The 21,770-nt window shown below is 42.1% G+C and overlaps 1 protein-coding gene across 1 annotated transcript in view; it reads right to left on the bottom strand.

Annotated features, from left to right (window-relative positions):
* The window catches only part of ADTRP (androgen dependent TFPI regulating protein), a 65,014-nt gene extending 56,152 nt beyond the window's left edge, over positions 1-8,862 (bottom strand). The window contains exon 1 of the mRNA XM_025999244.2: positions 8,710-8,862. Within this exon, the coding sequence (XP_025855029.1) occupies positions 8,710-8,862 (153 nt within the window). The remainder of the gene's footprint in view (positions 1-8,709) is intronic.
* Positions 8,863-21,770: the final 12,908 nt, after the last annotated feature.

Here is a 21,770-nt window from a genome sequence, read left to right as displayed (position 1 = left end):
GCGACATGCCCGGCTGGGTCCTCAGACCAGCAGCACCAGTCACCCCAAAACTTGTGAGAAATACAAGACCTCAGCCCCACGCAACTATAGAATCAGAATCTTTGGGAGTGGAGTCCAGGAACTTATTAACAAACTCTCCAGGTGATCCTTATATATGCTAAAGTTCTGGAATCACTCACTGGATTAGACATAAATTTATTACCGAAAATTCCTACTGACTACTCAAAGCTATGATAACAGACTTTCATTGATTTCTTGTTATGTGCCAGGCACTGATCTAGGTTTTTAATTTCTCATAATAACCTTATGAGGTAAGTCCTATTATCATGCTCTCTCACAACCCATTTTACAGATAAGAAAACTGAGGCACAGAGACATGAACAAACTTGCCTCAAGTCTCATGGTTGGTGAATGGGGATTTGAAACCCAGTCTGGTTCTTGAGTCAGACTTTAAAAAAAAAGTCGGGTTTCTAAGAACAATTCAGATAAAGCACTGTGGGCAGTTGGATTCTTCTAGACAAGTATTCTTTCTAGACAAGTATCTCCAGGTAGGAGACTTAAAAATGACTTTGAAAAATACTGATGTCCAATTTTCAACCTATGACCCCAGAGACTCTAATTTCCTGGAGGTGTGGCCTGGACTTCAGAATTTTTAAAAATCCTCCCAGGTGATGCTAATTGAGACAGCTAGGGTAGAGAGCCACTTACCTAGAGGAGCTTCCATTTGGACATTTGGATCTGGCCTTCCCAAGAGAGTGGAGATCCAGGGAGGGAACCCTTCTGATGGGATGAGCTTGGAGAAAGAGAGAGAGAGAGAGAAAGAGAGAGAGAGAGAGGTGGAAAGTGAGGGGCAAGACCCCTCAACTAAGGGTCATGAGGGGGCAAAGGGGGCAGCAAGGTAGCAAAGAATGATCAGATGGTAGCAAACTGAGAAAGGTACGAGAGCCTCATGGTCCCTGAAGGGAGGAAGAAGCTTTGAGTCAGAAGGGTGGTTCCAGAGAGGGGTGGGCAACAGTTTTGACATGAAGAGGTGGCCACCCCAATACTGGTCATCAACTTTTGACATTCAGCCCCCAGGCTGCAGAATTTGGAGCAGTCTTTTGCACATGGATGATAGAGGAAGTGGCCTCCTCCCACCACTCCCCCCCCACCCCTGCCCCAACTGGAGCAGCTCTCCTCTCACCCAGGTTTCACTTCCAGCTGTTCAGGCCACAGCAGGCAGCTGCTTTAGTTAGGAAGGACAGGCATGGGGCCTAGGCCCCAGCGAAGAGGCCTGCACTCTTCTATCAACATAGCAATTAATCACGTACTGAGCACTGAGAGCCTGCCAGGGTTTCTGTCTTTGGGGAGAGGCCGCCTCCACCCAGCATGTGAAGTCCATGTGACTGCTTTCCTTAGCAAGAGCGTCCCAGAGTCACCATGAGTCAAGCTCATCCTAACTTTCTCTGACTTCTTCCAGTCAAAAATGTGGAAATTGGATTAGGGGAGAACACATTACTCAGAGCCTCCCCGGCTCCCCCTTCATCAATACAACTTTTCCCCATGCCTCAAACTTGCCGACACCTCTCCCTGCCCAGCCCTCCAGCCCTCCATCCCCGCCCCCATCCCCACCCCCTCACATGTATACGCCAACTGTGTGCACCTTGTCCCCACTGATCTCAATGTGCATTGACATGTCATCATCTGTATCAACAAGGAATATTTGTGGAGCCCTCACAAAGGAGCTCAGGAGGGAGGCGCTAGGGTGTTGCCAAGAGAAATAAATAAGCCAGAACTAGGGCAGAGAGGAGCCGTGCAGCAGAGCTGGAGGGCAAGGAGAGGGAGGTGCTATGAGCTCAATCAATGGGGAGCCTTCTTGGAGGGCCTCAAGGACAGGCTGGTATCAGCTCACCCAGTGTGACAGGGTCTGCTCATTCTCTCAGGACAATACAATGAAATGTCTATAAAAACAAGCACAGAAAGAACAGCCAAGGGAGAAAATGGTAACTATCAGAGACTGAACTGTGTCCCCCACACCCCCCTCCCAATTCTTATGTTGGAGTTTATAACCCTCAGTGTGTGTGGTTGGAGATAGGGTCTTTAAAGAAGTAAAAAAGCTAAAATAAGGTCAGTAAGGGTGGGTCCTAATCCGATATGATTGGGGTCTTTCTCTGAAGAAGAAACTAGGACAGACAACACGACGAGTGAAGCAGGACCATGTGAAGAGGTGGGGAGAGGAAGGTGGCCGTCTGCAAGCCAAGGAGGGGGCCTCAACAGAAACTGACCCTACTGATTCCTTGATCTTGGACTTTTAGCCTCTGGAACTATGAGACAATAAATTTCTGTTAAGCCGTCCAGTCTGTAGTACTTTGCTATGGCAGTAGGAGCAGACCAACACAGTAGAGCATTAAGATAGCAACAACCAGCCTTCTTTTAAGAATCTTACAAAATGACTGTCATTTACATTTTTCAACTATTTTGGCTGCCCAGGAGAGCAGAGCTAATGCTATCCTCTCGATTAGGGTTTATTTCAGAGCTACTGCTCTGTGATTTATCTCCTACCAATTCTTTTCTAAGTTTGTTTTTTCTTTGTGCCTTTTTCTGAAATGCTGCTGGTCTAAGTTTGTTAGCTGGCTTCCGTGTTTGCTGCTAGCTAACAAATTTACCACCTGGGAAGGCTGAATTACATTTTTTATAAGTAGTGCAATTTAAGAAACCATCGCTAAAGGAAATTTTGTTTTTACATTCACGTGTCATCACAAATTCACAAAAATCTTGAAATTATGGAAACTTTGCCTTTCTAAGTCATCGCGTTAATTTCTTTGCCTGTAAGCCAGAACCTTCTTCAACTATCTCAGGAAATGAGAATTTCTTCTATTTAAAAAAATAATTCCAGAGAGGGAGATTCCACAAGTTTCCTGAACAAGACATTACAGATCTTATTGGATGAGTCAAGCCATCCAACGCCCGGCCCAGCTCTGTGCCTGACTCGAACAGGCTGGGACTTTCTTAGGTCTTGCCTTCAAAATGATGCAAGACTTGCAGTGGGAGATGATTCCAGAATAAAACAGCAAACGGAGACCAATTGTGGTGAGTATTTTAAATAACTGCTGCGATGATGAGGGTATTGGTATTTGGGGACAGGTAGAGGAGACCTTTGCTAAAATAGATCTGCACTATATATAATAGACTGTTTCAAGCATCGTTCATGTGCATTTAGCTTACATAAGAAATTGAGATAAAAAAACATAGAAGAAATGATATAAAGAATATAAACTGGCATGAAGAGGAGGGGAAAAAAAGAAACCACTAACACTGAAAGACAGGTTGGAAGAAGAATTCTAAGAATGCTCATCCAGGGCTGCATAGCTGCTGATGACTGGCCTCAGAGTAACAGCAGGATTGCTGTGGGGAGACTCCCTTACAGGTGGGATGGGGTTCCCTAAAAAGTGCTTCAGACCAGGTAGACCCATGTTCTGGTCATTTATTCATGCAATCAACATTCACAGGGTGCCCGTTAAGGTGGCAGAAACTTGGAAACTATTACACATAGTACAGGCCAGGGAGACTCTGTTCTCACATGTTTTTATTTGGAAGAAGAGAGGATAAAGAGGAGGAAGAGACTTTTCTGTATGTTTACTATTTTACATCATGTAGGTCAGGTTCCTTGGGAAACAGAACCAGATTCTTAGATCTGCCTGTAGAGTGTTCACCGAGGCGTGCTCTTGAAACAACTGTGAGAGAGAGGGAAGGAGGGGGTGGGAGCAGGACTGAGCAGCAGGAAAAGATGAAAGACAATGCAGTTGCATGGAATCAGTTGGTCCCCAAAGGAGCTCTAGAGCTGAGCTGGCTCTTCAGAATTGTCCTAGAGCCCAGCCTTTCTACTCCAAATCAACTAGTCATTGGATAAAGCAAACCCAAGGAGAGCCCCAAGCCTTGTCGAGACAGTTCCCTTCTGCTAAGGGCATTTCTGGGACAGGACCTCAGCTGTGAGTCATCAGCAGCCAACACTCCTCCCAGGAAGTGGGGCATGAATACCTTGATGCTGGGGAGATTGGGGATTCTGGGGGCCCCATCACAGGATCCACTCCATATGAAGATACTGAGGCTCAGAGATGTTAGGTAACTCACTGTCACACAGCAAGTGAACAGCAGAACCAGGAATCCCCCCTCCTCTCATCCCCAGCAGCCTGGCTCCAAAGGCTGAGTTCTCAATCACCGAGCTCTATATGGTGCGTGAAGAGCCTACCAAAACATCGTGGGTTCAGTAAGTTAGTTATTTTATTTTGGGTGCTGGTGGTAACAATTTCCTGCCATCAGTTCTCATCCTTTCAGCCAACTGAGAGCTGGAAACCGTGGGCTTAAGCATTTTTTGTGAATAGACAGTTAAGTGTGTTTCTGACTCTGTTGAGCTTAAGGGTTCCACAGAGTAATGTATTAACCTGATGATGGAAATTAAAGGTTGGCCTCAAGTGAGTCCTGTAACATAAATGGATCCTCTTCTCATTGTCCGTGAGCAGCATTTGGAGTTTGGGCCAATGGAGGGTCCATAAGGATTTCTTTTTCCCTGGCCCTGCTTTGCCATCTCTAAGGACCTATGTGATGAAGTTGCTGTTGTCAGGGTGACAGCCTGAGGAAAATGAGGTCAGAGATGCAGGAGGCTTGGACAACTTCATGATAAATGGAGGATAAGGTCATGTTTCTGTCGGTCAAGGGGGGAGGGGCCCACCCAGAATCTCCCTTGGAGATCCCAGTTATGTGGCACAATGTTTCAGAAGGAACTTTATTTTAAAAAGAGGAAAACCCGGCAACCTGCATAAAGCCAACAAGCTCAATTGTAGCTAAAAGTCCCCTCCAACCTCCACCTCCCAGTGTATGTTCCCTGAGGTCAGGGGCAGTCCCTGGATGGAAATGGAGTCGATAGGAGGGGACACAATATTTGTGGAAGTCTCAGGCACTGGAAGCCTGAGCTGACAGGAGCAACCTGAGGATGTCCACAGCACTGCCATGTCTCCACACCCAGCTTCAGGGGGTTCCCCATTCAGCACGACTCACTGTTCTCTGCTTGAGCCTGCCAACTCTACTCCCAAGACTGCCCCAGTGCCTGCAGCCTGTACCTGCACAGCTAACAGTGGCTCCACAGTGGCCAACTGCTGGCTGGGAAGCTGGAACGTGCACCCTGCAGAAGGAGATAACCAGCAGTGAGCTGGGTGGGTGACCCTTGCCTGGATCCATGACCCACCAACTGATATCCCACTAAATCACTTTGTCCTCTGCATGACCTCCAGTCAAAGGTGAGATGACTAGAAGCTCACCACCACCTCCCTATCTTCTCTATTCATCATCCAGTGTGTGTAGCATTCTGAGAGCTTCCTGCATGTTGAGTCATGCATCCTCATGGCCATTTTGTGATGACTGCTTTTATTTCTATTTGGCAGATTTGGAAACATGAAGTACCTAGCCCAGGATCACAGCCCCTGGAGATGGTAGAGCTGAGGTGCCATCCCAGAGACTCATAACCCTAGAGCTCATGCTTATAACCATGAGGCTACACAGCCTCTCCCTCCCAACAGAGAATTGACTGCCTCTTCCCTGGGGTTGACATATTCCCTCATTAGGCTCAAACTCACTTCTCCCCTCACTTTTGTTTACTCTTCTCAGGCACTAGGCAGGAACTGGCCACTGTGACCAAATCTCAATGGCACCCTTCCCACTCTACCCCCTGCCACCAATGCTGTGTGCCTTCCCTTTGAAAGCCCTATGAAGCTTCAGGAGGAAAATGGGGATGCTCAGAATGTTGATCTGCGCTAAGGTGAGTTGTGCTCTTGAAATGAGGCATAACTGATATTCCGCCAAATAAAAATTAAAGCTGTTGAAAGAGAGGGTGGTAAATTTCCTGGAAAGCAGGTCAGGGTACTGACTTCAACAAGTTTAAATACACTTACGAGTATTACAGCAAGTTATGAGACTTAATCATTAGGAAACAGAACCATTAAATCAACCCATGATACCTCAAGAGCAAGAAATGTTAAGGCCCAGGATCTCACCTAAAGTAACATATTTGGAATCTATATACTTTTTAAATATTTTATTTATTCATTTGAGAAGACAGAGAGAGCACAGTTTGGGGAGGGAAAGGGAGAAGCAGACCCCCCACTGAACAGGAAGCCCCGCTCAGGGCTCAATCCCAGGACCCTGAGGGTCATAACCTGAGTTGAAGGCAGATGCTTAACTGTCTGAGTCACCCAGGTGCCCTGGAATCTATCTTTAAGTTGATCCCCCGAAACACAGTCAACCCATCTTCACCAACTAGAAAACTTTGCATTAAGTCATACTTTCACGATGACACCTAACAGAGCCAGGAAAGGAAACAGCCACAGGTGAGTCCCTCTCTGCTTGTTTCAAGAGCCAAAAGATGTCAGAAGAGATAATAGTGCTCAAGAAGGCAGAAACCACTGAAGGTCAAGTGCAGTCAACCTACCAAGTTGCTCAGTTTTTCTTCTGGGGGTCCTCCTCGCCAGCTACTAGGGCAACTACAATGAAGAATCATAGAATGTCAGTAGACAAAACTCCTGCTTTAGAGCCATTTACATGTTAAGACTCACATGTGGGTGGAAATGAGAAAATAATACTATACATAAATTACATAAATAAGCAGAGACTGAGAGATGCTGTAAAAACTCAGGGAAAGGAAAAATAAAAGTGGGTTGGAGGTGGTCAGCAGAGATTCTAAGAAAACATGGGATTTCAGATGGTCTATGAAAGTGGCAAGGCAGTGGAGAGGCAAGAAGGCCTTCCATCCAAAGATGACATGAACATGGGTACATGGGTACAAGTCCTCGTCATGGCTAGCTCTGACCAGGGAGCCATGGATGACTCAGGGAGGTGATGACAAGAAGCCTAGAGACCGATGCTGGAGAAATCACAGGCCTTCCTGAGGAAGAGACCATCTTTTCTGGGAAGAATAGGGCCTGAGGGCTGAGTAGACATGTGAGCTCTTAAGTCAGGAGTGTGCAATTACTTCTATAAGGTAGGAGAAAGCCACTGTGGCTTCTTGAATAGCAGAACCATCCTGGGCAAGCAAGCTCCTGATGTTTATAACAAAACCAAACCCAACCCAGTACTTTGGGAAGATTAATCTGAAACCTGAGAGATAAATGGATAGATGGGTAACAAGAGGGCGATATAGAGATCATCTCATTGCCCAGGTACAAATTAATAATTGCCTGTCATATGGGATAGTAAGACTGAAGAAAGAATGAACCTAAGGGAGAAACAAAACAAAACAAAACAAAACATAGGATTTGGTAGCTGATTCATCAGGGAAGAGAAAAAGAGATTAATGTTCGGAAAGAATAGTCTTTGACAAGATAAATGGCTTTTTCCATTCTTGGAAATATGAGGGCTCTGGGGCATGGAACTGAGAATGAGAAAGTCAGGGAGCCAGTTCGTGGGAGTAGGTGGTGAGTCTGTTCTCAGCCACGCTTACTGTGAGGTGGGACATCCATACTGGAATTTGGATTAGATTCCATCAGCAGTCCTGGCTATTGGCACTCTGCCTTTTCATTGACTTTTTAAATATAAAGCCAATAGATAGACAAAGCTGAGGTTTTTACTACATTATTCTAGCTCCACAAAAGCATTTCTTTGTGGTTTTCTATTTGTGTGTTTGTTTCATAAAATCCCATGATTGAAAGAAGCAGTCACCTTGATAATTTCAAGGACACTAGAGCTGCCCAAGCTTGAAGCTTTCAGGCCAAAATCAAAAGCCAGCAAAAGGCCAGAAAGAAGGAAGCAGAACCTCCAGGTTGCTTGGATTTGAACCTTCTGAATTTTTTTCTCCTTAGCACTTCAGAGTGTCAATTTTTCTGATCATGCATAACCTCTGCTTAGGATTGTGATTCCAAAGGATTGGAATATTTTGCCCGGTTTCTGAAATCAGAGGTTTTTATGGCACCCTAGGTCTTAGTTTAAAAAAAAAAAAAATCTCAAACATTAATTAGCATCCCCAGAGGATGTACTATTTTTAACTTTTAACTTTAATATTTTTACATATTCCCAAAACATTTTCTAAAAACCTATTTTTCTCCCATTCATTCACACTTCATTCATCAGAATATGGTCAGCTGGGCTAGAGAGACAAGAAAGAATCAAGTCATAGGATTGGTTGGTAAATTGTTGAAAATGTGTATTTGCCATTTGGTTGGGTGACTCATCCTTTAAGATGGAGCCTGAGCCTATAAAAAATTGAAGTGGGATCTGAACATGGCAAAATGTGTTTGCTTTTCTTAGATAAATCTGTTAGTCTGTGCTGGAAAATGGCATCGTTCCCCCATTGGAAATTGTGCTTCCCACGCAACATACGCCACCCTGCCTTCCCTCACAGATTTCCCCAAGCAAAGTTCAAATTCTCGCTTGTGTTTGTAGTCAATCCCATGGTGAAACCATTAATTTAGTCTTTCCATTTGAGCTCATCTGAGAAGAGCTCCAAGATATGACTCTTTTCAAAGAGTGTTTAACAATTAGCACAAAACATAGCTACTGAAAACCTCTGAATTGGATTTCTCGGAGCCAATTGTCAAGTCAAAAAGAAAGCCAAAACCCAAAGACAATGAAGAAGGAAGACAAAGGATGGAATTTTGTATTTACCAAAAGTCAAAGGTGATATGTGTAAAAACGCTGATACTAGAGACTAAGAGCTTGCTTCCTGGTACGGTCATATGGACTTACCAGATTTAGGAATGTCAAGTACTTCCAGTGTCCACCATTTAGAAAGAGTTTGGATTTCTGCTGGTCCCCTCCTTGCTGTGAGATGTAATAATTGAGAAAAATATACCAGCTCAGAACAAGGAAATGGTATATGCAGGTACAAGTCCTCGTCATGGCTAGCTCTGACCAGGGAGCCATGGATGACTCAGGTAGCTTTCCTCTGGCGTCCTTCCTTGTGTGGGTCACAGCTGAAGTCGTATAAGGCATGCCCGAGAGCTGTAAAACACCCCCTCTGGGATTAGGAGTTCCCGCAAGACCGAATTTTGCTTCTCTCATAGGCTCCCTCCCTGATAAACTTGGGAGGCAGGATTACTGTTGGTTTTCAGATACCTTCATTTAGATAATGACAAGTAATCCCCAGATCTGCATAAGTTTCAGTGTTTTAGGCTTTGAAGAGGGGCAGGGGAGAAGGTAAAATCTGTACTTTGCACTGCTTGCCTGGGGTGGGGGTTAAGGGGCCTTATTGTGAAACAGCAATAAACTCTAATCAATACTGTCAGGGCCATATCCTCTTTTCATTCCTTTTTATCTGGGCAGAACAAGGAAGTTGGAATAATACTTCTTGAGAGATGAGGGTCAGGTTGATAGAAGGAGACAAGAGATTATGGGCACATTTATGGTACAAAGGGAGGTGAGTAGAAAGGGAAAGGATATTATAATCTTGCTCCTGAGGTCTCTAGGGCTCTATATAATCTGCAACAAACTGCTCCTCCAGGGAGCAGCCCCAACACTTTTTTTCTTTTTTTTTTTAGTTTTTTCTGTATACCCTAGAGAACCAAAGGTTACCTAGGGCTGCCCCAGATCATTTACATGGGTGTTTCTGTGGCCTGAGAAGGAAGAAGCATAGCAAGAGGTCTATGGCCAAAGAAGCATAGGAAGAAGTATGTAGCCATGACCCCGACATACCTGAGTTTAGACATTGTTGGGAGAGAGTGAGGGTCTCTGCATTGCCTCAGAAAGTAGGAAAACGTGCTTAGGCTGGGCAGGGTTTGCAGAACCTGGCCCTGCTCAGGCTCGGCAGAAGGCACCTGAGAGAGTGCTAGAAGTGTGATGCCTTGTGACATCACCAGCTTGTTTCCCTGGGCAACTGATTCAGAGGGTTCTGAGCAAAGCCCCAAGGGAAAGCTCCCAATGCTGTTATGTAAGTCTGGAGCTGATGCTGTTCGATGATTTAATCAGAGCTAACCAGTAGTTGGAGAAAGAATTACAGGCTACATACACACGGAGGGCAAAACAAAAGCAAGAGTCATCAGACCCCAGACATCAAGAATTCTATATGGTGGCAGGGGTGGGGAAAGCAAACCTCAGCCAGCAATAGAGGGTCATCATTGTAAGTGTTCCCAAGGGGAGGGATGATCTGGCAAATGGTGACATAAAACTGTACATAATTCCATGGCCATGGCCTAGGTTAAAATTACAAATACAGCAGTCCATGCTTTGACAGGGCATATTATGTGACGGGCCTTGCTCTAAGTGCTTTACAATATTAGCTCATTTAACACTCTAGACACCCATACGAAGTAAGTACTATTATGAACCTCATTTTCAGATGGGGCTGTTAAAAGGATGCTCAAAAAGTAGTAAGAGACAGAGCTTCAGTGTGCACTGACCATAACGAAGCAATGTTTGCTCTGCATGCCCTCAGACTGCCTTTGTGATGTCTCTCCACTTTCCGCTGACCCTCTTTTATTCCTCTATCTCTGCCATGGGAAAATTCTCTCAGGAAAGAATCAGATCTGTTTTGAAACTTGGTGCACATATAGGTTATTGTGCTATGTTTCCTGCGGTGTTTTCATGGTACACATCATTATAGATTAGGGGTTTGATACCTTTTTACAAAAATCTCAAGCAGAATTCTGCAGATGGGTAAGGATTTGGGGCAAAAGTGAGAAAAGACAGGAAGACAAAGACTCAAATATCTGGAACATGTATACCCAACCTGGAAACTGGCCTTTTAACACCTGGATTTTTTTTTTCCTGCATTAATCTCAATGCCCATAGATGAAACCTTTCATAAATATTGATACAGTTGGGGCATCTGGGTGGCTCAGTGGGTTAAGTGTCCAACTCTTGATTTCATTTCAGGTAATGATCTCAGGGTCATGAGAGTGGGCCCCACATCAGGCTCTGGTGCTGGGTGTGAAGCCTACTTAAGATTCCTTTTGTCCCTCTCTCTCCCCTCCCCTCAAAAAAATATTGATACAACTATTTACATTTATTTGTAAGTTGTTCAGTGTTTGACATTGGAATCCACTTGTTACCATTTTAATGAATAACATATTATATCTATCTATCTGTCTATATTTAATTCAATATATTTTCTCATAAAAATTTCCACAGAAATGTTGTCTAAAGAAAATTCTACCTTGTGACCATGTTCACACCACAACTTGTATCTCTAGTTGAATAACTGATAAATTTTCATGAAGCACTTTGGCCATCTGTCTCCTGCTCTGAGACCAGGTGGAGCTTTGTGGAATAAAGATAGTGTCACCACTTAGCTGCACAATATTACAAACTAATGCATACTAAATCTGCTATTAGCCTGCCTTTCTCCACTCTTCTAGTATCTGGAGGCCTCATGTCATATTCAGGAGAAGAAGAGAATTGTTTCCTAACTTAATAAAAAACTGACAGAAATACACTTTTTTTTTTTTTACAGGAAACACTAAAAATATAAAATAACCATATTTCACACTTTGAATTGAACAGATAACTTGACTCTTAAAAGTAATGTTCTTGGAAACTCTCTACCTTCTGGGAGTTTAGAACACTAACCTTTGATTTCACAAATAATTATTGAGGAACTGCTAATTGAGGAGTACTTACGAAGTTCTATGGATTCCCTGAGGAATAAAAGAGAGAGAGAGCGATAGCCAATCCCTGTCCTCATGGAGGTTTTATTCTACTTAGGGAGATGGACATTAAATAACAATACAATTAGGTGTTAATTCATAATTATGGTAGTTTCTGTGGAGGATAATAGCGCGAGACCTGGAGTGGTCTCTTGTAAACAGAGCTGTCCTCCCAATACTCCCAACAAGCTCTAACCATCCTTCCCGAAATTTTTTGAGAGCTCCTCTTTCTCTGCCAGCACGTTATGTGTTTGTGTTTCCCAGGGAGCTACTCCGGCCCTCTGCCCTTCTCCCTATATACTTACCCTAGTGATGCTGCCCACTATCACGGTTTCTGCCACGACTTTCCAGTCTATAATCACAAATTTTATATCTGTATTCCCAGCCCTCTCTCCATCCCCACAAAGCTTCAAACGTATCTTTGACTACTTGTTGCATATTTCCTGAATGAGTCAGATGCACTTTAAACTCAAGATGTCTAAAATGAATTCACTAGCTTGCCCCAAATCTGACCTCTTGTCTCCATCCTCTGTCCTGGGGGGATGGCCCCCTTGTCCAGCCTGGGAGCCTTCTTTGTCTCCTCTGTATCCTTCACTGCCCAAATCCTGCCAACTTCATCTCCCAAATCAAACTCATGTCAATCCTCCTCTTGCTATTCTGTCTACAGCTACCCTAGTTGAAGTCTTCCCAATCTCTTCCCAGTTGTGCTGTCTTCCAACTGGTTTCCTGGATTCTAGTCTTATCCCTAATTCCATTCTTACCTAGATGAGGAAATGAGTCTATTCAAAAAGCCAGTCCAACCATATCCCTCTCCAGCCCTTTAATGTATCAATATCATGTACAGGAGAGCATTTTGATGTTTCTCCAACCACACCTGGCCAGGTCATGCTCTAGTACTTTTGCTCCTACTAACTCCTCTCCATGATGGCCTCCTCTCAACATGTCTTTGATTGGATATCTGATAACCATCCTCTAAAATGCAGCTTAGCAGTTTCCTTCTCTAGAAACCCTTCTCTGAACATCTCAACCAAGCCATGTTAAAAAACTCCCTTCTAGTCTTCCTTAATACCCTGTGCATCTCTGCATGTTTCATGCTGATTATTAATGTCTTAGTCCATTCCGGGTGCTATGACAAAAATACCATAAGCTGGGTAGCTTATAAACAACAAAAACTTATTTCTCACAGTTCTGGAGTCTGGGAAGTCCAAGGTAAAGGCACTAGCAGATTCAATGTCTGCTGAGAGCTTCCCAGTTCATTCATTGATGGTCATCTTCTTGCTACATCTTCACCTGTGGAAAGGGATGAAAGATCCCTCTGAGGACTCCCATGTAAGGGCAATAGTTCCCTTAATGAGGGCTCCACCTTTGTAGTCCAATCACCTCCTTCGGATCCCATCTCCTAACACCATAACACCATCACTTTAAGGGTTAAGATATAAATTTTGGAGAAACAAAACATTTAGTCCATAGCAATTCAAATTGAATCTCTTTCATGAACTGTCATCTCCCTGGGCTCAGAGATGGTGTTTTTGGTTTCTTAGAGCTTAGCATAGTGCTGAACACACAATAAAAACTTAATAAATGTCTATCGAATGGACATATATGTATATACAAGACATACTTGTCTACTGAGCCTTATAAAGCCAGCTCATTCATGAAAATCTTCCTATCTAATCAAAGTGTTCAGTTGCTGGTTTCTGGTGAGAATCTGGAACACTAAGATGAGTAAGGCATAACCCAGGCCTTGGAGGAACTCATAGTCAAGTGGCAGAGACAGAAATCTAAACTAAAAAATCATAGCACAATGTGATAAGTACTATAATAGAGGTATGTATTACCTATTAATGGAACCTAAATTATCTTGCACATTTTCTGTCATTCTAACTATACAGGAGATTGACTTCAAGATAAATGCATTGAGTGAATCATCAGAAACCCCTGATGCCATGTAGGAGAAGATAATGATTAATGTGATCTCACTGTGTAAAGTAGCCATGGCCACCAGCATGAACAATGGTTTTGTCTAGTAGAGATTATAACCCATTCCTAGGCCAGTCACAAAATGAGCAGGGGCTCAACCTGGGCTATAGTTTACTGTGGGATGATCAGCCATCAGCCTCATTGGGGCATTAGTTACCTTGAGTGTGAAATGGGACTTGGGGTACCTACAGTGGTGATTATCTTGCTTCCTAAAGCCAGGACATCTACTGAGCTAAAGGGGCATTTACCAAGCCTGGCCTCCGAAGGCACTAGAGGGAAGCCCCAAGCCCATAGATATACACCAACCCCCACACATACCATGGAGCCAACTAGAGCAGAAGGTGTTGAAAGATGCTCTGTGGTGTTGGCTACAGGTAGCACAGTGGTGTGAAGGAAATGATGGCAGAGCTCAGAATTCTTGAGGTTATGTTGAAAAAGTTGATAAGTATGGTTTCATTTTGGCTCAAAAGAGAGGCCCCTCCAGCTGCTGGTGCTAAACAAACAACTAGCCAATAAATCCCAATCATTTTAAGCTTCAAGATAGGTCAGCAGGACGTAGCTGCATTCTACTTAGCTTCTTGCACAGAGCCAAAGTGGCTCATTCCCTTTAAAGCTGGTGTACGTCCACTTACTTTATAGGTTCTCTTAACTTTGTCCATACTTCAGTAAATAGTCCCACCATTAAATTTCCATCTGAATGGGCTAACTTTTCCTGCTGGAATGCTAACTGGTGTAGCTAACCAGACTACGAGCTCCTCCTAGGGAGTCTGATACACCTCTGGAACCTCAGAACTATTCATGGTTGCAGGTGAATACCAGATGTTGGTAAAGATCTGTTGGCAAGGATCAATTTTGGTATTATGGTATTCTTAATATCGAACTGGGGAGCTCTCTAATCCTTGGGTTTCCTGATAATTACCATCCCCGTCACTCAGAGCTGTTTTCATTTCCCTAAAACCCCTGCTGCCTCTGACCCAGTATACCTCAGTGACTTTTAAAGGACCTCTCCTCAGTAAAAGGTAAGTGATTCTGGAAATAATAAAATGTGTGTGTGACATCCAATTGGAGTCAAGGTTCAGGGGAAATAGGCTCTTATTTTCAGTGGATTTTGCATCCCTATGAGCCTTTGTCCATTTGTTGTACATGCAGCTATGAGTTAGAATGAAGCGTTTCACCCATTGGGTTATTGATGACACACCTCAGAACATTTGCTTTTCTCAGAGGTCACTGTGACTACTCTGCTTTTTAAAAACCAGAATATTCATGGAAGGCCCCTTCTGAAATCTCTTTGGTGAGAACATGGGTGGGTTTCCAGCCACCAAACCAAGCCAACTCTAAAAGGCAGAGGCATCTATCTTCTTTGAGAACTTTCCTGGCCCACCACTTTGCCTATTGCACCGGGAAACCTCATTCAAACCTGCCTTGCTCTTTGCTCTTGGGGTTGGTTTTCACAGGAATACAGTGTTCTGTGCTGATCTTCTCAGATTCACTCAGAAGAGCAAAGTTGTCCTTTGGCAGTTTTTTGAAGATCCATTTTTAGTGGAGAGGCCAAAGAACTCTTCCTGTTTACAAGCATGAAATTGACACATTGTTGTAGAAGTTCAAAGCGGGAAAGAACCGTTTGAGGTCAGTTAATTCAACCTCTTCATCTTTCAGAGAAGAAAATTAAAGCTCAGAGGAGTTAAAGGACTTACCCCAAATCACAGAGCTATTAGTGGGGGAGCAGTGACTAGAATACAACGCTCTTAATCAGGCCAGCGAGCTCTCACTGTTTCTTGAGTTGTTTTTGTTTTGTACCCAAGTTCTAGAATTTTCAGGTGATTTTTTTTCTTGCTTGAATTAGCTTGTCACTTGATTATATGAGGTCTGATGAAGTTATTAAAGAGAAAACATCTTCCTAGAAATGGCCTTTTCAGCCTCTGAGTCAGATGTCACATTTTTTGCAAATACCGTGTTAATCAGACATGCTCAGTTTTTCATAAGAGAACTCAGATATTTTCAACAGATTTTTATACCCTGAATTAACCAGCACAATTAAGAAACATACTCAGTGCTGACCAGCAGTACATTCTAGTTTCAATCTTTTGAAATTCTCATGTGAATTTCTGCTCTCATGGGTAATTCACCCTAAGATCAGCAGTTAAGCTCTGGTTATTTTATTTTGGCAGTCTGTATAGAAATATGTAGGAGTCATGTACAGTTAAATATGTAAACTACTCTTTGATTTGCTGATTTTCTATCTAATAATTAGATCATTTGCTGAACGAAGGTATTGACACCCCCAATAATAATTATGGATTCATGTATTTCTCTTTACAGCTTTATCAGATTTTTCTGTGTGTATTTGAGACTCTTGTTTGGTACATATATCTTTAGGATTGCTATGTCCCCCGGTGATTAATCCTTTTATCATTATGTAATATCTTTTTATGCTCCTAGTAAGTTTTTTTTTTTTTGTTCAGATAGTCTACCTCACCTGATATTAATATTACAATTCCTTCTTTTTTTAAGTTGATACTAACATAGGATATATTTTTAATCCTTTTGTTACTGATCTATTTTGTTGAAATTAAAGTGAATTTCTTGTAAATATTAATGTTACAATTCCATCTTTTCTTAAATTGATACTAACATAGGACATATTTTTTAAGCCTTTTGTTGCTGATCTATTTTGTTGAAATTAAAGTGAATTTCTGGTAAACAGCATTGATGGGTTGTGGGGGTTGTTTTTTTTTTTTTTTTTTCTTAACTCACTATGCCAATCTCTCTTTCTCTTTTTTTTTTTTTTTCAATCTCTGTCCTTTAATTGGTATATTTAGACCATTTACATTTAAGGTACTTGTCTACTATGTAATTATTTGTTATTCTTTGTCTCCTCTATTTCTTGTACCTCTGTTCCTCCTTTCTTGCCTTCCAATGTATTAGTTTGAACACTTTTTAGTATTCTATCTTGATTGAATTATAGTGGTTTTGAGTGTATCTGTTTGTGTAGTTTTGTTAGTGGTTGCTCTGGGAATGCCAGTATATGCACGTGACTTCCTAGAGTCTATTGGCATTAACATTTTACCATTTGAAATGAAGTGTGGGCTCCTGGCTTCCACTTTAGTCTCTTTGCTTTTCCCTCTTTTAAATATCATAGTCTTAAGCATCAGATGGTGTAATTTTTGTTCTACTCATTAAATACAATTTGCAAAGCTCGTGAGAAGAGTTAGTCTATTGTGTGTACTATACTTTTGCTCCTTACATTGTTCTTTCATCCTTTCCAATGCTTTGAGTTTCCTTCTGTTATCATTACCTTTCATCGTGAAGTACTGTTGATCCTTGAACAATGCTGAAGTTAGAAACCGCAATCCCCCATATAGTCTGTATGTAGTGTTTGACACTCCGAAAGCTTAACTACTAATAACCTACTATTGACTGGAAGCCTTACCAACAACATAACTGTCAACTAACAAGTATTCTATATATGTCTTATATGTGGTGTTCTTACAATAAAGCAAGCTAGAGAAAAAATGTTAAGAACATCATAAGGAAGAGAAAATGCATTTATAGTACTAGTTATATAGTTGTTGAAAAAATTCTGTGTATAGGTAGGCTGGGCCAGCCAAAGGGGCAGCAGTGAGGCTGGGCCTGGCCCACAATGGTGACATTCCTCTGCCTGCTGGCCTTAGCTTGGTAGAATCAGCTGTTGTTGGGCCCACAGGTGGCAACAGAGGTCTGGAAGTACACTACAGTTGCCCCATCTACCCAGAAGTAGACCACCAGCCCGTAGCTATTGGCAGTTGTGGCTACTCATGAGTTCCCGAGGTTCCAGGAGGCCATAGAGCCAGGGCAGCACATGTGGGGAGATCTATGGCCAGCCCAACAGGGGTCTGAAGCTCCCAGCTGCCCCTGCAACTTTCAGAGACTAGTTCATGGAAGATAAGGGGCAGAGGCATCAGGGGCTCAGACTTCTATACAATGTGGTGCCTTCCCTCTGGGCTGTTCCTTTGTTTAGCCTAGCCTCCTTCCTGCCAATCCCAAGCACTCAACCCAACCATCCTGTTGGCACACAGGGAAACCTGCAGATCTTCCTGGTCCTGAAATCTCCAGGAGCTGCTGACACCCTTATTAGGCCTCCCTGGGTACTCGGAGGGCAGCAGGTGGGGCCTCTGCATCAGGCCTCTTTGATCTGATCCTGTAGAGACTCAGGTACACAGTTGCAAATAAACACTTTGTGGCTTTTGCTGTCAACTCTTTAAAAAAAAAAATCCACATTTAAGCTGATTTAGGAAGTTTAAACTGATATTTTGCAAGGGTAAACTATATTTCCCTTAGCCATTTTTTAAAGACAAGTCTGCTAGCAACAAGATTCATTAAGTTTTCCTTCATCTGAGAATGTCTTTATTGCCCTTTCATTCTTGAAGACTTTTGTAAGATATAGAATTTACCGTTGACAGTTTTTGTCTTTCGGCACTTGAAAAATGTGCAACTTCCCTCTGGCCTTCATGATTTCAGATGAGAAATCTGTTTTTATTTGAATTTATGTTCCTTATGGTTGATGTGTTGTTCCTCTCTAGTTGTTTTGATGATTTTGTCTCTAGTTTTCAGAAGCGTAATTATGATGTGCTGTGGCATCGATGTTTTTGGACTTATCATCTTTGGAGATTGTTCAATTTCTTAAATGTCTTTCACCAAACTTGAGAAATTTTCAGCCATTATTCTTTTTGAATATACTCTTTCATTCCAACTCTTTTTTTCCATTCTCCTTCTGGGACTCCCATGATATAAATTTGGGGATTTTGTAACAGTTCCCTGAGGCTCTGTTTATACTTTTTCTAGTCTGTTTTCTGTTTTTCATATTGAGTACATTCTAAGTTCATCAATTATATCCTCTGTTATCTCCACTTTATTATTGAGCTCATCCAATGAGGTGTGTGTGATTTTTAAAAAATTTCTGTTATTGTGTCTTTCAGGTCTATAATTTCATCTTGGTTCTTTTTAATAATTTCTATTTCTTTGTTGATATTTTCTATTTTTCATTTTTTAGGAGAATTGCAAATTCATTAAAGCATTTTTACAATAACTCCATAGGATCCTTGTCAGATAATTCCAGTATCTGTTTCATCTCTGTTGTTGGTGTCACTTGATGACCATTTTTTTCATTCAAGTTCTGCTTTTCCTGGTTTTTGGTGTGGCCAGTGATTTTTTTTTCTTTTGTATCTTAGATATTTTGATTACTATCTTAAGAGTCTCTGAGTCTTATTTAAATCTTTCATTTTAATCAATCACTCTGTTTAGGTTTAGCACTCAGGTCCTGGCTTGACTTCAGAGTTTGTAATGCCTCTTTGATGTGCTTTCTTTATCCAGTGGACCTGGAGCTCCCAGAAGGACAAAAATATCTCCAGACATTTCCAAAAGCCCCTTGGGGAGAATATCACCCCCAGTTGTGGAGTATTGCTTGACAGAAGTCAGAAGAATTCAATGTTCCCCGTGTGGGACAGGTCAGGATCCTATAGGAGGAGGATATATTCTCCCCCAAAGTCTTATGCACGAACTTCAGGATCTCAGTCTGTGTTTGTGTGCACTAACTCCTCTGGCCTGGGATGAGGAAAAGGCTTTATTTGCCTCTTTCTACATCTGCTCAAACTTGTACTCAGGGATGATATACTGACAATGCCTCCTATAATGAAACAGGATCTGATTTCTTGTAAAACCCAGCTCTCAGGCTAATCTAGCTCCAAACAAACAAGTGGTCTTTATTATGGAATTACAGCTATGAAGTTTCAAGGTGAAATCCTCTTAGCATTGCATATATATGTATGCATATTTATATTTTCTGCTTTAAGACATGCTGCCAAAGATTGTTATCAGATACATCCTTTTTGCTTGTTAGTTGGTTTTCTTATTTCTACATGACTGAGATGACATCACATGACCTTTTGAAAGTTTTTGCTTTTCTGCCTGGAAACATAGGGCAGTGTTTCATAAAAGTGAGGGAAAGGTTGCCATGCTTAAAAAAAAAAAAATCCTAACTTTAAAAAAGAAAAGGAAAGAAAGGAAAGGAAAGGAAAGGAAAGGAAAGGAAAGGAAAGGAAAGGGAAAAAAAAATTAAAGAACAAAACTGCCAGATTGCTTATTGCAGAGTTGAGTCATTTGGCCAAAAGGAGTTGTTTTGGCTAATCATTTACTCAGCTGCCCTCTGAATAGAAATGCCATCCTCAAATTGTATGAAAATTAAATGAAACCTCACAGAATACTTGTTTACCAGATTAGCTGAAGTTTAAGGTCAAATCTGTTGGCCTCCTTGGCATTTTCTACATGCCAAGAAGTCTAAATTATTACAAATTAATTATTCAACTGGAATTGCTTCACATTATCCCATTGGTGGAGGTGCCTCTATAATCACTAAGCAATTTCCACCATTCTCCTCCAGAATGTTCGTGACATGTGGGGCTACTGAAAGTGAATCCAATTATGTACTGGCATCCAAAATAAATCACACACCAATGCAAAATAAACTTAGCTTCTCTCTCTTACCTTCAACAAAAGTAGATTTCTTTGAAACATGGCCTGCTCTGGATAAGAATGTTTTATGGACTGTGAGCTCCTGGAGACAGAAGTAGAGCTGGTTCTCAGCTGATTGGAGGAAATGTCTCCTTCTGGTCGTCTTCTCTGACACCAGCCCTTTGTATACTTGTCATAAAGAGGCCTAAACTTTTGTCCATGATATTCTACTGATTTCTTTTCTCTGTCCATTTTCCAAGAATCAGAAGGAATCTTGATAAAAGGATTTGGGAAAGTCCTAATAGGGAATAAATGAAACATAGCCACTTGTCTTCAAGGCTGTCCTCAAACCATAAGGCCTCCTTGCCAATGAACTTACTTGAAGTGCTGGGAAGCTAACTTTTTTTTACATGTTTTTGGAAATAATAATTACTTCACTGAAGGTATAATGATCTTCTCCCCCATCATAGTAGTAATGTAAAAAGAGTTTTTACATAGTTTTTTGGCTCATTAGTGGCCTTAGTGTGAGCATCTCTGGTTCCATTGATCTGGCTATAACTTGGAAGGTGCAGACTGGCTCAGGAGCTCAGAGAGAATGTACTGGGTCTAGAAGCCCTGGGATCCAGGGCCAAAGAGAAAAATCCACCCGTTCGTCCTAGCACTGCTGTTGTCCTGTTGTCTGCCATCGGTGACATCATTGTGGGGACGTGATGAGGAAGAGGATGACAGAGGAAATGTCTGCAAGCTGCTGGATGATTTCAATGGCTCTCAATTTGCTTTCTGTTATTTTGGTGAGGCTGCCTGCCTGCCTGCAGTCAAATGTTGGCTTCCAAAGAAGTGTGGCCTCCAAAGCAAAGTGAGGCATAATATCTTCGTACGGTGGCCAAGAGTGTGAGCTTCAAAATTAGTGTGCCCTACTTCAAATCCTGGCTTCTTCCCACCTGTATGCCCATGAACAAGTTAACGAAACTTTCTGTGTCTCAGTTTCTTCAGCTATAAAGTAGGGTTAATAATAGTGGACAATTCATAGTGCTGCCATGCAAGTGGAATGAAACAGTCTTTGCAAAGTTCTAAGGATAGAGCCTATAAGGTGGTAAGTACTCAATACGCATTAGGCCTTATCATAGAAAGTACTTGCAAAATGTCTGTGCTCACAGCCACCACCTGATCAGAATGCCCATCTGGACCACAAGGACCTTACCACCAGGAAGTACATTTGTAATAGCAACTTTTGCTGCATATTTTATGGGAGTGGCATGATAGAGGTACTGAATTCATCAACAGGCCCTCCTTTGCAAGCGGCCTGAATTCTTTCCAAAAAAACTTTGATGGGAATGATTTTCAAACGTATTTCAAAATTCTCTTAAGGGCAACATTAATTTTTAAACTAAAGAGAAGTTGTTACCCTTGACCTGGGGCTTTCCATTCAGACTGTAATGACCTATAATTTCCCAATGCCCCTGCTAAATTTGTTAGGAATTGAAAAGAGCAACTGAAATTGACCTAAAGTCCAATGTTTGTGAATTATCACTACCTCTCGCTCTGAGAGAGAAAGAGAGAGAGAGATTGCGAATGCACATGTGTTGGGGTAGGGGCAGGTTTGTGTGGGCAAGGGAGGGTAGGAGGAAAAGCAAACAGTATTGAGCTGGTGTCTTTGTTTTAATCAAGGGGAGTACTAAGTAATAATCAGATTGTCTTCTA

This window comes from Vulpes vulpes, chromosome 12 (assembly GCF_048418805.1).
Source record: "Vulpes vulpes isolate BD-2025 chromosome 12, VulVul3, whole genome shotgun sequence".
Lineage (NCBI taxonomy): Eukaryota > Metazoa > Chordata > Mammalia > Carnivora > Canidae > Vulpes > Vulpes vulpes.
The sequence above is the reverse complement of the archived record's forward strand: the minus strand, read 5'-3'. Positions and strand labels throughout refer to the sequence as shown.